At 43.4% G+C, this 16,543-nt stretch overlaps 1 protein-coding gene across 4 annotated transcripts in view; it reads left to right on the top strand.

Moving 5' to 3' along the window:
* Nucleotides 1-16,543, top strand: part of mob2a (MOB kinase activator 2a) — a 63,187-nt gene that overhangs the window by 37,249 nt on the left and 9,395 nt on the right. Inside the window, exon 1 of one of the 4 annotated variants that reach the window (XM_040133937.1) lies at nucleotides 9,109-9,312. The exons of the other annotated variants lie outside the window; for them this stretch is intronic. Coding sequence (XP_039989871.1) covers nucleotides 9,197-9,312 — 116 coding nt within the window. The 5' untranslated portion in view covers nucleotides 9,109-9,196. Of the gene's footprint in view, nucleotides 1-9,108; nucleotides 9,313-16,543 lie in introns of those variants that run through there. 4 annotated transcript variants of the gene reach the window in all.

The raw sequence follows: 16,543 nt of genomic DNA, 5'->3' as shown, positions 1-16,543 counted from the left end.
TATAGAATGGTAGTGACAAATGTGCAAAAGTTAAATTAACCTCACAAAACACACTTTTTATTGGTTATAATATGAAAAATGGGTACATTTCGTAGAATATTATTCAAATCTCCATGAGAATACAGCGGCCTAAGATCCTCCAGCTCAGCGAGTTTAGACCAGGTCAGTTCATTCCATGTTCTCAGGGTTAAAAGACAAGCAGGGCATTGGCCGGGGCGAAACAACAAATCAAACTCCAGCGTTGCTGTCCGCTCACATGCCAGACAGTCTGGTGGAGTTGTGCTCAGTGTCTGCTGATGCAAGAAATGGAGACCTTTCCCCCAGGAAAGGGGTCCCCCAAACCTCTCCTTTCATCTCCCATGTCTGTCTGTTTTGGTTTTTTTTGCGTCTCAGAGGCCGAGGGAATGCGGAGTCGCACCACGCGTTATGTAATATACCTAGAAACAGGCGAGTGTCTGTTAAGAAGCAGACTAATGTGATTTGACTGGTGCTCTTTAGGGCAGCATGTTGATCGTATCAGCTGGTTTTTAAATCGTTATCATTTCTGCTGACATGATGGCTTCTTTGATTTATATCCATCTTGGCTTCAGGATGATGCTGTGCTGTACCTGTCTTTAGGTAGCACATATTTTAAACCTTTTTTTTTCATAGCTGACCTCATTTTATATAACACGCTCAGTTTTGGTCAGAGTGATACGTAGAATATGTCGACACAGTCACTCAAGCCGTGATGAACTGGCTGCTCAACATCGATCGGTCACTCATTCCCCTCCGTAGTGTCGTGTGTGGTTTGCCAGGCCATCATTGCCACCTACTCTATCTTACGTTTCCATGTTAATGGAACATTCTGTACATTTTAGTCTGTGTGTGTTGGTGTGTTCGTTCTGGGAAGCACTATAGTTTATATGCATCCACATTCCCCACGGTAGGAAATCTGTGACTAAATGCCCCTACTTAGGAGTTAATGAGCTGGATCAGGGCAGGCTTGCACAGCCTTGGAGCAGGAAACAAAAAGCCACCCAAAATGTGTGCACGAAGCCCACACCCTCCTTTTTATCTCTGCATCATTTGCTTTTAAGACTTAACAGCCATCCCTACAGAGCTGTCTTTTTTATCTCTGTTCTGTCCGATCTCCCCGAGAGCCTTCTCGTCGACTTTGCTGCTCAACCGTTTTAGTTGAGTCTGATTTTGCGCTACACCTTCTGGCCTGTCAGAGCTGATGTACTCTGAGTGTGTTGTACACTTTCTACTTATCCACTCTTTGCTGCTTTAACTGAGGGCTTCTTTCCCTCAGACAGACCTTGAAATCCATGCTGGCATTGCTCTCTGGTTTTGTCGTTTTTTATTTTTACTTTTTTCTTCTTACAACCATGAAAAGAGAGCTCTGTTCACACTAAAGCCCAATAGCCAACTCCATCATGCTCCGCCCCACATACCAGCATCCTGTGCAAAAACATGGGCGCTACCTCAATCCTTTTACTGCCACCTCCTCTTCACTTCCTCCATCTATCCCTGTATACCATGACGGTCTTTCTCCTCTATAAAGCCTCCTCCAGCTTATTCTCTACAACTCTCGCAAAGACAAAGGCTGCCTCTTGTGCTCTGTAGCAAACAGTAGCATATGTTTGACCAAAGCTCGCCCCGTTTTCACCTTGCACCTCTTCTTTATGTCACAAACTCCCCTCTTCTTGCCCTAAACCTCACCTCTACTCGTTCAGTGGTTTCACTGAAAAGCTGCCATACTATTGCTCCCTGTGTCTTTATTTTTCACTCTTAACATTCTTTTGTTGTTCCTCATTATAGCTCAACCACACTGGCAGTAGTGGAAAGTAACTTTGTAAGTTTTAAAGTCTTCAAATGATGCTGGCCTCTACAAAGTCAGCACAGTCCCAGTTTGGTTTCAAGTGTCACCAAAAACACACAGACCATCCACACCCTTGTTATAAAACCTGTAAGGGAAAAGTGGAATGGAAAACTCAGTCTAGCTGTGAGGTCGTGTAAGTTTCAGACGATGTCTGCACTCAGAGGCCTTTTCCAAGGGTGGTTACTGTATGTGGTAATGTAGCCCACTCTCAGCTTTCTCTTTACTCAAATGAAAAAAGAAAAAGGGTAAAAAAAGAGCTGTAATTGTGTCTGAACTTCTCTCCAGTCATGTTGCTGCCTTCCAGGCATGAAAAGCTTTTATATTTGACTTCACCTACCTGATGTGAAAGCTCTGCACACCTACATTTTTTGCCAGCAGGTGGCAGTGTTGCTTTCACACCTGATTCATATCCCTGTGTGTGTGTGTGTGTGTGTGTGTGTGTGTGTGTGTGTGTGTGTGTGTGTGTGTGTGTGTGTAAAACAAGGAATGTTCCTCTATCACATGCCCAGAACTACAGCCAAACCACCCTACGCACTGTTGTGTTACATTGGAGCTGTAATCTGTAGGTAATGTTTTGGTTTGGTTCAGAAATGTTCTGAATTTTATCTGCAGTTGGGAGATCAACAAGTTTTGTGTGTGTGTATGTGTGTGTCCTAGCCTCAGTGCCAAGGTTATCATATTTTGCCAAGGAAAAGCCACATTCTTTTCCTTTTTTTAGGTTTATTAGAGGTCTAGGAAGACTTGTAGCCTTTGGGGAAGCTGTTCTATTTCCTCCAGCAAAGCGGAAGGCATAACACATGCATACACCTTCACTTATGTGCAACTATAATAACTCCAATATCATGAAAGCTATAAATTCGAACACTTTAGGGACATTTGGTTATAAGCTGTGCTGGTATTCTTGTGTCTTCTCATTACCTTGCAGTGATGGGTTCTCTCGCTCCTCTGTTACCAGGTATAAGTCATTATAAGTGCACAGTACCCCCACTTTCCCATACTGTCTTTGTGCCTCATTCCTTTGGTCATGTGATTAATCTCATGACACTGATGATGGAGTAACCCTGCCAAGGACCTGCAGCCATTACGAGGACAGGAAGCCTCATTACAATTCCCCTTTTGCCTGCAGGCCTGAGGACAATGTCACATTGTGGCTCAGCTACGAGCACTTGCGATGTAGCAGCATGTCACAGGTTATTCCACAGGTCAGCTACCTCACCTGTCTCTCCTCCACATAGATCGCTAATCTGTAACCTTGTCACCTTGTCAGTTTGTTGAGCATTACATCATAGCTGACCTTGCACCTGAGTCCCGGGACTCACAGGTACCTTTCTCGGTGTGTGTGTGTGTGTGTGTGTGTGTGTGCTCTTATACTTGACAGGTGTTTGGCTGCCCAGGTGGCGAACTATGGGATGGATAGAGACTCTCCCCCGTTAAAGAATGTAGGGAGGAGGAGTGTAGTGGGCGGCCCAGGGCATGCTGTAACAACCTCCCACACTGAGCCAAACTCTTTCACTCCTCTCCTCTCAACCAAAGTTCTGTTGGTACTCTGACCCGCTCTCTCTCTCTGGTGCCCTCTGTTCACCCCTCTTAATTAACTAATCTTAACTACTCCTATGTTCTCACTTCCTTCCTCTTAGCCCATTGCCTTCTCCAATTTTATCTCTGTCTACTCCTCATATTCCATTCTGACCCATCCCTGCTGATGTGATAGTGGTTAATCTAAGCAGTATCCATGGAGATCGTAATTTATAAATGTCTGGACATAAGTCTGGTATTTCTCATCTCCTGTCTTCCATCTTGCTAAAGCCCTCACTTCCCTCTGTCATAAACTAGTCAGAACATGGCCATCTGTCTTTCAAACATACTTGGCCACTGTCTCTTCCTTTCAAACATCCTATTGAAATCACTCCATTGCCAGAACATTTGCAGGAGTTATCCAAATCCAAACTAACTTGACTTCTAATTGGATTAAGAATGCACTGGCAATCTGGCAGGTAAGTATTTTTCCTTTGTGCCAATGCCGCTGTAAAACGGAGCATGAAGTTGAACCCTAATATGTTTGCCCATGAGGCGCACGCATCTACCTCCCAAACAAGAAAAGCCAAGTCAAACCAAACTGAGAGCTATCCTGCTCTTGACGTCCTGAAGTTCACTCTTCAAGTTGCTATTTCTCCTCAGCTTTCCCCTTCTCTTCTGTGTTTAGCCAGGCTGTGTATGCAGAGAGCAATGGCATGTCTTTGCATGCAGCCCTTCCCCTACAGGAATGCAGAGCAAAAGAGAGATGAAGCCAGGGAGAAAAAGAGCGCACATGGAAAGAGATAAAGAGGACTTCAAGGTCTTGATGGTGGAAAGGAGAGAATAGGTCAAAGAAAAACGGATGGTCAAGAACTGGTTAGACCTTTTTTAAAGGGCTCAATACATAAATTTGACATCTAAAATGGCATGCATTGTCTATTAACAAAGCTATGACAGCAGTTACAATAGCATTGGTGGTTAATGCACTGTGCATATACCTAGAGTGCCCTGTAGAGCGGAGGTGTGAGAGGTAGGCTCTAATACACTGCTACTTTGCCAGGTTTGATGCTACTTATTCTGGTCCAGGTTTTGTCTGCACATGCACAGACATACACTCTACAAACACTTCATACGGGCCACATATTCTCAGTGTTTCATGCAGTACACACAGTACATTTATCTGCAGAGTTTTGTAATGTGAAGTTGGTTCTGAGACCTTGTTTGGCTGATTTGCTTGTTCTAGGATCAGTTCTTTATTTTTTCAGAAGGAGAGTGTGGTAGACAGATGATGCATTTTTGTTATATTTTACATTTTTCTAGCTGTGGCAGCAAACACGGCACTCTTTTGTCAAATTGAAGAGGGCTTGTATTGGAGGACAGGTCGCTGGGTTCAGTGTGCGAAGTGTCTCCTGGCCCTGCTGACCTTTATCCGGGCCTATAGAAAACCCCCAGGCACTAAAGACCTTCAGTCTGCGCTGTTTTCACTGGCTAAGACCTTACCTAAACACACTACACACTCCCACACACCCAGAACGTACACCAACTGAAGGTCTTACAGAGCAACTTGATTTTTATTTATTCATTTCGGTTTTAACACGGTTGGGCAACTGACCCGTCTGTCATTTTGATCTCAGCTGTGATTGGCTGGAGATTCGCTCTGGCAGGGACGGGTCTGAGCTGTTGCCAAGCCCCAAGGCACATCTGCTGTGGTTGTGACTCATTTACTGCTGGCCTGGAATCAGTGTTTTCTTTGTCTCAAATAGGTGGAATGTCCGCTGACTTTCAAACCCAACCTGTTGGGCCAGCCATCCGTCTCTCAGTGAAGGGAGCGCTGCAGGCTAACTCCCTTTGTCCAAAATGTCCCACTCATTTGAATAAGTTTTAATGTTTTTATGTCAGTTGTGTCATAGTCTTAACAGTCCAGTGTGTCTTACCTATATCGGTAGATGGTTAAATCTTGGAGCACCTTTGTTCCTGACATACTAATGCAACATATTTTTTTCAGCATATGACCGCCTCCTAACAGTTGCGTTATGACACCAACACTGTAATGTTTTGAATTACTGTTAATGTTTTGACCCCCCACCCCGTCTTTATTTTCATTGAGTTATCTGTTGGTTTAATCAGTTATTGCTTTAGTTATTGTGCTTATTTTTATTTCTTCAATCATCAGATTAAGGCTTAACAAATCCATCAGTCACAAAATCTGGGTTTTGACTGTATGTATCTCCCGGGTCAGTTGTTTTGTTTTTTTTTATTAGGTTGGCGTACTTGAATCTGCTTGTTAGTACTGATAAAAGTCAGACTGCAAGTGGTTCAGTCTCTAGACACGTTCATGGTGTTGTATGTTACTTTAAAACTGAAAATGGCTGTTTTTTGTTTTTTGTTTTTTGTTTTTTTTTACATAAATTACATCTCCTTTACAGTTAAAAAGATCCTCAATGCTCCCCAGAAACTGATGCCATGTCTTGTCTGCATAGTGGAAGGGAAGGTGACTGATGTTAGCACAGAAGAAAGAGTAAACCTCTGTCTGCCAGGCGATGGAATGTGGCCGTTGGTTTCCATCCATGTCCGATGTTGCATAAGAGGGGTCTAACTTGTGCAGCTCATTGGCACTGTCTCTGTCTTCCACCTGCTCTGTTAGCTTGCAGCTCACATAACATGACAAACTCCAGGTGTGACTGCATATGACCTTTTTAACCAAGGAAAAGGCCACTTTAAGTTAAGAGCCACCTGCTCTTTAACTTTCATGGCTGATTCTTTAAATCACATTGTCCACACTAACGGACCACTGAATGTAGAGGCCCAGGTCCAGGCCAAGCCCAAGTGATCTCAATGGATGTCTTCTATTTTCAGTGACTGCACTGATCCAATAGTCAGAAGCAAATGAATGGAAAGTTCCCTGAGCATGGGATTTCCATTATAGCAACAGTGTTTTCTCTTGGGTGGTCACAAGTAGTGCACGAGTACATGTATCAGTTTAACAGCAGTATTACACTGTAGTATATCACATATCACTTTATATGCTGTATGTATGATAGACTATACTATATATAGAGAGCTGGCTTTTTGTTTTAAATTTTTTGACACTAGTGCCAGCATGATACCAGAGTTTAAGCACAGGCACCAGTATAAGCATTATAGATGCCTTACTTTAAGGATTATGAGCATGTATTTTATTTATTTTTATTTTTTTCAAAACTCTCTTTGATTTAACAAGAGGCCAAAAAATGTTCTAAATGTTAAATGTAATCTAAACACAAGCGGCCATGCATCAGCTTGGCAGAAATAAAACAAACAATATGTAAACAAGATTACAAATTTGACCAGAAATTTGATTTAAGTTGGCAGTACAGTTTTAAATACTCTGTGCTGAAGACACATTACAGTTGGTATCAAAAAAGTATTGAGATAAAATACTAAGCTCTCACTATAAAACACAACAACCATAGGCCCACCACAAACCTCCCCCACACCCACACACCTAGTTACAGGTCTTTGTATGCTCTCCCCAGCTCCCCAGCAGTCTCTCGCCTGCTTAGACCGTCTCTAATTAAGTCGCCAACTCATTTATGCATGACCACACACTTACACACATCGTACATACATATGGCACGTTCCAGCTCCCCTCCCATCTTTGCACTGTTCTCTGTATTCTTTATGGGCCAGCCCAGGCCAGGCAGGCTGATGCTATATTTAGCACCAGGGAAAAAGTCAGGGCCCTGTTCTGGTCTCTCTCCCTCTCCCCTGCTCCTCACCACTGCTACCACAGCCACACTCACGGGGACCTCTGCATCAACCAACTCCACCCACCAAGCCCCAGTCCAGTGTGTAGTCCTAGTCTGGTAAGCAGGAAGGCAGTCAGTCATTCAGGATGAGGGTGCAGAGAGGCGCCTGCCAGACCCTGTGTCCCTTTCATTCTTTTAGATGGTTTCTTTGGATCACATAGGGGCTTTTAAACATAAACAAGCGGCACGTCAGAGGGTCCAACAGTCCACAATAAACATGCTCCACTGGGATGTCTGCAGAAGCTCCACACACCTTTGCAGACACAAACTACACGCTCACATACATACACACATAGGCACAGTCCTCTCACACACCCTCACAATCTCTTCTATCTTCATCTCACGACTACTTGCCCCCACCCATATACACAGAGCTCCACAGATCCCCACAGATTAATATGTGTTTGTGTGTGTCCATGCTGCAGCAGCCAGCTGGTCCAGTATTTCTCACATCTGCAGCTCCACCGTGGCCCCACAAGTTTTTGTCTGAGGAGACAGGGGAAAAACAGACTTGTTCAAGAGAGGGAGAGACAATGACAGGGAGAAGTGAGTAAAAACAAACCAAGAAAGGGAGGAGAAATGTGTGAAGAGAACAATAGAAGGGGGAATCGAGAGGACATTTGTTGAGAGGCGATGATTAGAGGGAAGAAGGGCAAGGAAATGATAGCTCCTTAACAATAATTGTAATCTTCTCGTTCACTTCCTCTTGTTTATTTTGTACTTAAGTGTTGTTGGCTCAGCTCTCCATTGACAGTTTAATTAGAAATTACATTTTAGTCATGCTTTAAATCATGTCCATAATATGAAACTTATAAAATTATTTGTTTCCAACAATTCTTCAGGCGAAACCTTGCCCCCAGACACGCAAAGAAAACCTCTAGATATTCTTATGAATCTGCCTTTGGCTCTCAAACAGGCTTTGTTTGATTCCCTCACTGGTTGTTCAGCTTCGGCCGTCATGTTTGAACATGCCTGACTGCTGCCGGCCTGTCATAGTTGGACTCCAGGTGAAGCTTGGAATCAGCAGGAGGAATGTTGGCCCACAGTCTGAGCATTCATGCTGTGCTTAGCCTGGCACCGTTCCTCACACTGAAAGAAGTGACACTTTACACACTTTTAAAGGCAGGTTGTGTGTAAGTTGCAATGTAGTAGTAAACCTGCTAAAACTCACTTATCCCAGGCTTTGAGGCTGACATAGAATTCCTTTCAGCTGCTTAATGTTTTGCCAGCTTTCTTCTCTTCTGATTGTACTTGTTTCATTCATTGTTGTTTTATTGCCAAATCTGAAATCTGGACAAGGGGCTACAACTGAAAACTTGGCTTTTAACTAACACTAAGTTCCTCATTTTCTCTTAATAATTAGTAGATGGAGTTTACTCAGTTTGATAATAATGTATTCTTTGTGAGTATACTAGATGACAGCTTTTATTTAGCTGTTTTTCTATAGGTATGTCTGTGTGTGTGTGTGTGTGTGTGTGTGTGTGTGTGTGTGTGTGTGTGTGTGTGTGTGTGTGTGTGTGTGTGTGTGTGTGTGTGTGTGTGTGTATATATATATATATGATGTAAAGGCTGATAAATTGATAGATTATGAATAATGTATCACTATTCTTCTGTCTCTGGGCTGCTGATATTAATTTTTTGTCACTTAAAAGGTCATGCTTGTGTGAACCTGCTCTATTACATAGAAAATGTAGCAACACCTTTTTTTTTTTACTTAATTGTAGTCCACAGTTTAGTAGCCGACCACCTGTCGCTACATTGTAACTACACTTCAGGGGAAAAGCACGTACCACGTCCACATGGGCAGACTTTGACGTCACCAAAGCCCGCCCATCAGGCCCTCTCGCCTGCTCTGATTGGACGACAGGGGCGGAGGAGGCAGGCCTCTTATAAAGTCTTCATCAAGTTTTCCTTTTTTCGCAGCGCAGTGACTTACGCACAGATCAAATCCTGGTGTGATTCGGACACACAACAACTGAATAATCTGAAAGGGGGTGCATTCTGGCATCATACCTTCATGTTTTAAACTATGCTCGGAGATTATTGCTCCTTTTCTGGAGATAAGACGGACATGCACTCTCAGAGAAACTCCAAAAACGGACTAAGTTGCAAAATGGTGCTTCAGGCAGTCGGGAAAGTACTAAGGTAAAACTCGGCGCTTATTTTAACTTGACAACGTAAAATAGCATCTGCCAAGAACCTCGGCCTGTGCCGTAAATGTGACTTTTTAAAAATATTTCAATGAAGCTGCGACGGGCCCAAATAGAGCCGTAAAGTCCGAGTGAATAATGATTTACTTTTGTTAATATGTCCTGTGCTGCTGCTTTCTCAGAGGCTAAAAACCTCGTCCACTGCACGTTTGCATCATCCGGTCGGGAGTCGTTTGGCCGACGTCGTACTTCCATCTTCAGCACGTTTATTACAGTGTTACAGACGTCCATTGACTAACAAGAGACTACAAGTTGAAAAAACGTGAAGCTGCGTTGTGTCCCCGACCCAAGTCAGTAGCCTGCGTTTAGATCTGTTTTATTGTGCCCCTATATCACGACAGGAGAGATAAGTAATTGTCTCCCCTCAGCAGCAATTACACAAGTATTGGGACCCTCTGGCTCCGGGGCCACGGCCATTTGCCCGCCGGTGGTGATAGGGGACGTGGAGCCTGAACGCCTCATTCCTCCTCCTGCAGCTCTCAGTAACAAGACTCAACAAGAGCAAGCGAAACGTGACACTGGCTGCTCGTCTCGTCTAATAAATGATTTAAGACGCCGGTTTAACGTTTTAACATCTTAAAGAGGATATTCTTTTTAAATTACAGTGCTGATTTTTTTTCTTTATCAAAACTTTTTCGTAATTAGTGAGGATAGTAAAAAGACCAAATTGTTGTCAGGGTTAAGTAGAGCAAACCTCTTAATCCTAACTGAATCCTATCTCAGAGCATCCCCTTCACTCTGTAACTGTTATTTGGAGGAAACAGACTAAATATATAATGAAGACTAGAACTCAAAATATACGCATCTGATTGTCTATTTGCTCTTCTGTTATTTTTTTCTCTTAACATACTGTCTTCTCTTGAAAGAAAGCATTTTGACATACATTTATGTATGAAAGGTAAATTAAGTATTACATCAATTATTTTAGCGGTTATCAAAAAGCCATAATACAACCAAGCAGAAGTAAGATGTTAAGAATGCATGAACCAAATAGGAGTGTTAATGGTGAGGTAGTGTGTCATACAGAGTTACACAAACCTAGTCACGATTAGTCTGCGTGTAGAATGAATGCGATTCATGCAACAAATATCCATGTCACAGCAGATGTGAATAATGCAACTGTTAACCCAGTTTAGATTTGTGTATTTACTGTTTCTGTGTCATGTGAAGAAGACATGTACTCATTATGAGTGTGTTGCTCCAGGGGACAGACCGTCCTGTTAATACTTTGATGAAGTTTCCTCTTACCTTTCAAGTCTTGGGACAGGTGTGTTTTCAAGCAGCAGCCCAAAGGGCACATGCCTCAAAACCTACTGTTGTCCGTGAAGATGTGGAGAGATAGTGAGGAGATTGTCCACCATGTTAGGATCCCTTAACAGATTGTAAGCAGGATGTAATGAACACAGCAGAGAATGTTATTGTACAGTATGTTGTTATGTCTGAGGCAGGACCTGTGACAGGTACAGACAAGTTCTGCCGCTTCTTTTTTACTGGGAACTCGACCACCTTGCATAAGTAATGAGCTGGTTACCAAGGAATTACAAAGAAAATGTAATTTCCTGGGAGGGACAAAAGGGGGTTTTCACAAATCTGATGTCTTGAGAAAACACCGAACAATAAACACTTCATCAAAGTTAAAAAGGATGCATAGTTTTTGGTTTAGTTAGGGGTTGGGGGGCGCCACAGACCTGTTTATAGATCCACTTTTAACCTGTTTCCCTCTCTAGTGAATGATTGAATAGCCTTGGCTTGGAAGCAGGTATGAATACTAGATACTATAAATACTGAAAAAGATAACACATACACACGCTTTGTTTTACTATTTGAGTCAGTAACTATTCAGATAAACTGATTGGATTGACCAGAGTGTACAGAAATCTCATTCAGGTCTTCAGTCATATCATCAACATCAGTCAGTTCCTATCGAGCCAAATCAATGTCAGAGCTAACCCTCCCGCAACAAGGTTACATTTGCCAAGTGCTTAACCAGCAGCTCCGTCTTATCTCAGCCTGAACCGTTGTGATGTTGATGAGGCTCCATTATGGTGCTGGCAGGGGGTCTTTACATACTTTGCAGGCCTGAGAGCCACTGAATAGGATTTAGCACAGGATGACAAGGGGACGAGGAGGTAACCAGAACTTTGCTGGGGTAGGGTCAGTAGTTGAATTGTGTGTGTGTGTGTGAGTGTGTGTGTGTGTGTGTGTGTGTGTGTGTGTGTGTGCGCGCATGTTTAGGCCTGCACCCTGGCTACAATTCTCATTTACTGATTTACAGTGCATCTGACACCCCCGGTGATGCTACAGATTAAGTTGTGGCAGCTGGGCCTTCTTTGTTTTTCTTTCCTTCTTATCTCCTCACTCCAGAACTAAAACTGACAAATATTTGTGTGTTGATGCTCTTTTAAAACTACATCGAAACTTCAGGAGCAGCTCTTTCAGAGCAGTTACTCTGCACACTTAAGCACAGCAAAGCTGAATCTCTGGTTTAGTCCATCGTTAACTCAGTCTCTTTTTAGCCCAGTAATGGCTTCTGTGGTTTAGCTTTGGTGTGCTTAGACTGCCTGAGCTCCTCTGTCTGTGGTTTTTTTGGGGAAAAGAGCCATTGACTCCATTCAATTTGAATCCTGAAATAGATCAGGAGGCCAGGCTTGGAGAAAACCGATACTCCTGACTGAAGTTGAAGCTGAAGCTTCATTCCCTCAGTCCTAGTCTTCTGGGTAAAGAATGGAGCAATATCCTGTTGCTATTGATGTTTTAGTGCACTTCTTTTAATCTTGAATGCTATTAAGCCCACAATCAGTTGTATGTAGCAACTTCCTGACATTCGGTTGATTTGTTTCTCTAACCTATCAGGTATTTGTTTGAAAGTCAGGTCAGGTAGAAGTGTTTGATTTCTCTGGTGTTCCTGGGTAGAAGACCTCTGATTGTTGCCTGTGGGGATTTTTATCTCTCATATCCTTATCGTAGACACTAAGGCTGTTTTCCAGTGAAACAGCACTGTATTAGGGACAAGTGGGGACAAGAAGATTATCCCTTTGCACCTTGGACCGGCTCTGATTGTTGTCTGTGGGATAATGAAAATGTCCTGTTGCTTAGAGATGTTTTCAGTATTCTTTATCTCTGCTGAAAATGAAGTTCCTCAATGAAAATTGAGTTATTTTCTGCCTGTAGCTTTATTGTGTTTGCGTTGGAGTGCCAGTGCATTTGATTTTAGATCAGGGATAATTTTTCACTACCTAAATTGTTCATTTCGTAAAGTTACAGAACTCTTTAAGAAGCAGCCGTCTGAGAGAGATGTCTTAGTGGTTACTGTTGGATGGTTGCATGCGTTGTTCACCCCTGCAGATCACATTAACTGCATCCATATGCCAATAGTTAGATTCCTCTGTGATTCAGAAGGCCAATTCAAGCACCAGTTGTGCAATATCTGACTTGGCAGGAGCCACAGGCTTAACGGGAAAGTCATTACATGAGTTTTGTTAAACAGGTTTCAGAGTTTAGTTTTGTTCAAATCACAAAAAACCAATAAAAAAATCCTGAGCCCCATGGGTTTCATGATTGTCAGTGTTGATGGAATCAATTCATGATTTGATGTTGAGTTGATAACTAACTGTGGAAAAATCAGTCAGCATGGTTTGAACATATCCTCTGCCGAAGCGCGCGCGCGTGCGTGCGTGTGTGAGTGTGAGAGAGCCTCTTTAGTAGAAAATTGTAGTATTTTAGAGAAAGCACTTACACTAATTCTCCAACATAGCTCTTTAATGGTGCCCCTAGTGATTTCAAGATTAATTGGAACCAGGTTCTGGTAATGAGACAGGGTTGTTGTGTACCTGCCAGAGGGCTGCTCCTCTTTTTACAAAGTTTATTTTACAACCACGTGTATTCAGTATTCTGCAAGCACACAGTTAGCTAGCACACAGCAGTCGATATATTCACCAGTGTGAGGCCAAAGCATGTATTTTTGACACACTTAAATCAAGACTGAACAGTCTTGGTAGACACACGTGCTTGCACAAACACACTCTCTCAGACACGACAGGACTCACTTCTTCTGGACTTTCTCGAGGTCTCTGGTGGGATCAGGCTCGTGACGCAGCTGTTGTGACCAGCTGGGTTGGCCCTGAAAAGGGAGAGGGGGCTACTACCGGAGTCAAGAGTGTGTGTTGGTGTGTGTTTGAAGGCACAGGTGTGTGTGTGTGTGTGTGTGTGTGTGTTGGTGTGTGTGTGTGTGTGTGTGTGTGTTGGTGTGTGTGTGTGTGTGTGTGTGTGTGTGTGTGTGTGTGTGTGTGTGTGTGTGTGTGTGAGAGAGAGAGAGAGACATAGTGTGTAAGTGAGGCACTGGGGTGTTGTACAAGAGGAGAGGTTGTGAGTGAAGAAGGCCAGAGGGTGGGGGAGGTAGTGTTGCTGGGAAAAGTGAAAGGGGTAAGAGAGTGGCTAACAGACGGAATTGAACAGCTGTCAGGTAAGTCAGTCCTCAGCTCAGCAGCACTGACCTCCATGTCACCTTGCTATACAGCCCTATTTCCTTTTTGTTTTTATTTTAGATAAACATCAGCATGTCTGTCTTCCTGCTTCTTACTCTCAACTTGGGTTTGAACAGTTCAAAAGACATCAGTTTTGCACATGTGATGTTCTCATGGCTCTTAGTACCAGGTTTTCTGGATCCTGAGCCTGGTTCCTGTTAGTGCCAGGCAGGCCGTGGCTGTCGTCGTCGTGTCCCCCCCCCCGGCCCAGAGACATGTGCCTAGCCGTGGCCTCAGTTCCCCTCCACCCCTGATCTGGTGAAGAGAAAGATGCATCTGCTGCCTTTTATGGCAAAGAATTGCCTGGGAGAACTTTACCAAGAACAGAAAAAGCTGTGTGTCTGTGTGTGTGTGTGTGTGTGTGTGTGTGTGTGTGTGTGTGTGTCTGTGTGTGTGTTCTAGTGATGACAGACTATGTACGTATGTGGGGAGGAGTGCTGGCATAGAGGAAGTTTTCTTTATCCTAAAATAAACTAATGGCTCCAGAATTTCACCTCCCCTTACCACACAAATATTCACAAGAAGTGCAGAAGGCATTTTTATGGAAAATTATGAAATTACAGAGGGAGAGAGGCAGGAAATAGCTCGGTGAAACAGAATGTTTTTAGGGGGGGCAAGAAAAAACCGACTTGAACCTTTCACAGAAGCCGAACAGTTTTCTGAGGGGCTTAGCAAAGCCTTTGAAAAGTTGTGAGAGGTGATGGTATCTTTCCTCGAGTAAAGCTCTTTCACATGATGGAACATGTAGCTCACAGTGCAAAACCACATGGACGACATGAATCTGTCCATGCCCTCATGAGCAGGAAGAAGGTTTTGTTTTTTGGGGGGGGTTTTTGTTGTTTTTTTTTTTTTTTTTTTTTTGTCTGTTTTGAGTGGGAGAGGAAGCAGACAGAGATAAGGAGAAATGAAAGAAATTATAAAACAAGCATGGGAAGGAGCTTTAATTTTAAAAAAGAAATAGTTATTAAAAAGTGAGTGAGAGTAGAAGTCAGGGAGTGAGTTGAGAAGGAAGCCAATAGGGCAGGATAGTAGTTAAGGACAGAAAGATGAAGGGAAAGGGCAGAAAAAGATGAAAAGAGGGCAAGTATGAGACCTTTGGGGGGGGGGGGGTCAGAAAGAGAGCAGAGCAACAGGAGAAAAGAGTTGAAAAAAGAAACTGGCCAGTCATTAATAATTAGCCAGCAATGCAATCTGCGGGGTCCTTGTTTTTTAAATTGATCCAAAACAAGCTAAAGTACTGCCTGATAGGAAGAGCCGTACACCTTGATGAATCATTACCCAACAAATGTAAGCTTGGGCAGCGTTGTGTGTGTCTGTGAACGTGATTCCGCAGGTGTGTGCCCTTCCTTCAGGAGGCCGTTTATAGCTACGCATTTCTCCTGACTGTAAAATTCGACGACAGCCAACATGTAAAGGGGCCAATCTTAAACATTTACGAAGGGCTGCAGGCTCTGTGTGCATCCACATGTTGACTTGCCTTCCCTTGTTTGCTGACGTGGAAATTAGGGTAACACTTCCTGGAGAGGGGAATTCAACTGCACAGGGCTTTTGAACACTGCCCTGGCCAAGAGGCCTCATGCTCCGCAGTCTTGTCATGTTTTATAAGTGTTTATTAGTTCCCATGGATATCAGCTGGGCCTGTGTCAACCCCCCCCCTCTCTCTTTCCAAGTATATTTCTACATGTATACTGTGAATGTATTGCTTTTTTTTTTTTTTTTTTGAAAAAAAAAAAGTCATTGCCTCTTTCCTGTAAATTCCAGTTAGTCACAGTAGAGCCCATGTGAAAGTGAGAAGGGCTTTGACTGCTGCTGGAAAATAGTGTTTATGATCCCTCTTCATTAGTGCTGTTAGAAGAGCCCTCCTCCGTCCAGGAGCCAGAGCTGCCGTCTTACAGAAATGGCAGGGGATCTGGGAGTGTGAATAGGAAGGAAAGGGGAAAAGCGAGAGCCAAGAACACATGGCTGGGTCATTGTGTTTAGACAGAGGGTGTAGAGAGAGGAGGGATGAGAACTGGAGATAGATGGGATGAGCGAAAGATGAGCAGAAATGAGGGTCAACAAAAGCAAATTCAGGGAGCAAACTAAAACTCCCCTGTCCTTACGCAAACTTAAACAACAGTAGCAGAGCCAACAAGGACCAAAATAAATATGTGGGCAAAGGTTGGGAACGATGATGGAGTCATTTCAGGATGAGATACAAAATACTGATCAAATTGATAGTTCTGTCAAAGTCATGATGAAGACAGATTTTTTTGCAGTCGATTACATAAACCTATATTTTGTGCTGACGGTCCCAGACAACTAGGCCCATATTATTTGTCTCACTCTTGTATCAAGCCTTTCAGCCTTTGACCCCAGATTGCACTGCCTCCACTGATACAGACTCAGAGCAGAGGCTGGGGGAGGAGAGGCTACAGCCCTGGAAGTGCAGGAAGGGTGTGATATGACATCCCCATGCTAAAACTAGCATGTGGAAGTACAAGGCGTTGGGGAAGGCTGTCTGTGTGGAAGCTATAGAGCTAACATGAGGTCAGAGGTCAGGATTAGGGGTCAGGTACAGCTACAAGAGGACTCTTTGTTTGGTCTGTTCAGGTTGCTGTGAATCCAGTGTCACAAAAGTCACAGAAAGCTTGTGATTTGTAT

Source organism: Xiphias gladius, chromosome 8 (genome assembly GCF_016859285.1).
Source record: "Xiphias gladius isolate SHS-SW01 ecotype Sanya breed wild chromosome 8, ASM1685928v1, whole genome shotgun sequence".
In the NCBI taxonomy this organism is placed as follows: domain Eukaryota; kingdom Metazoa; phylum Chordata; class Actinopteri; order Istiophoriformes; family Xiphiidae; genus Xiphias; species Xiphias gladius.
The sequence above is the reverse complement of the archived record's forward strand: the minus strand, read 5'-3'. Positions and strand labels throughout refer to the sequence as shown.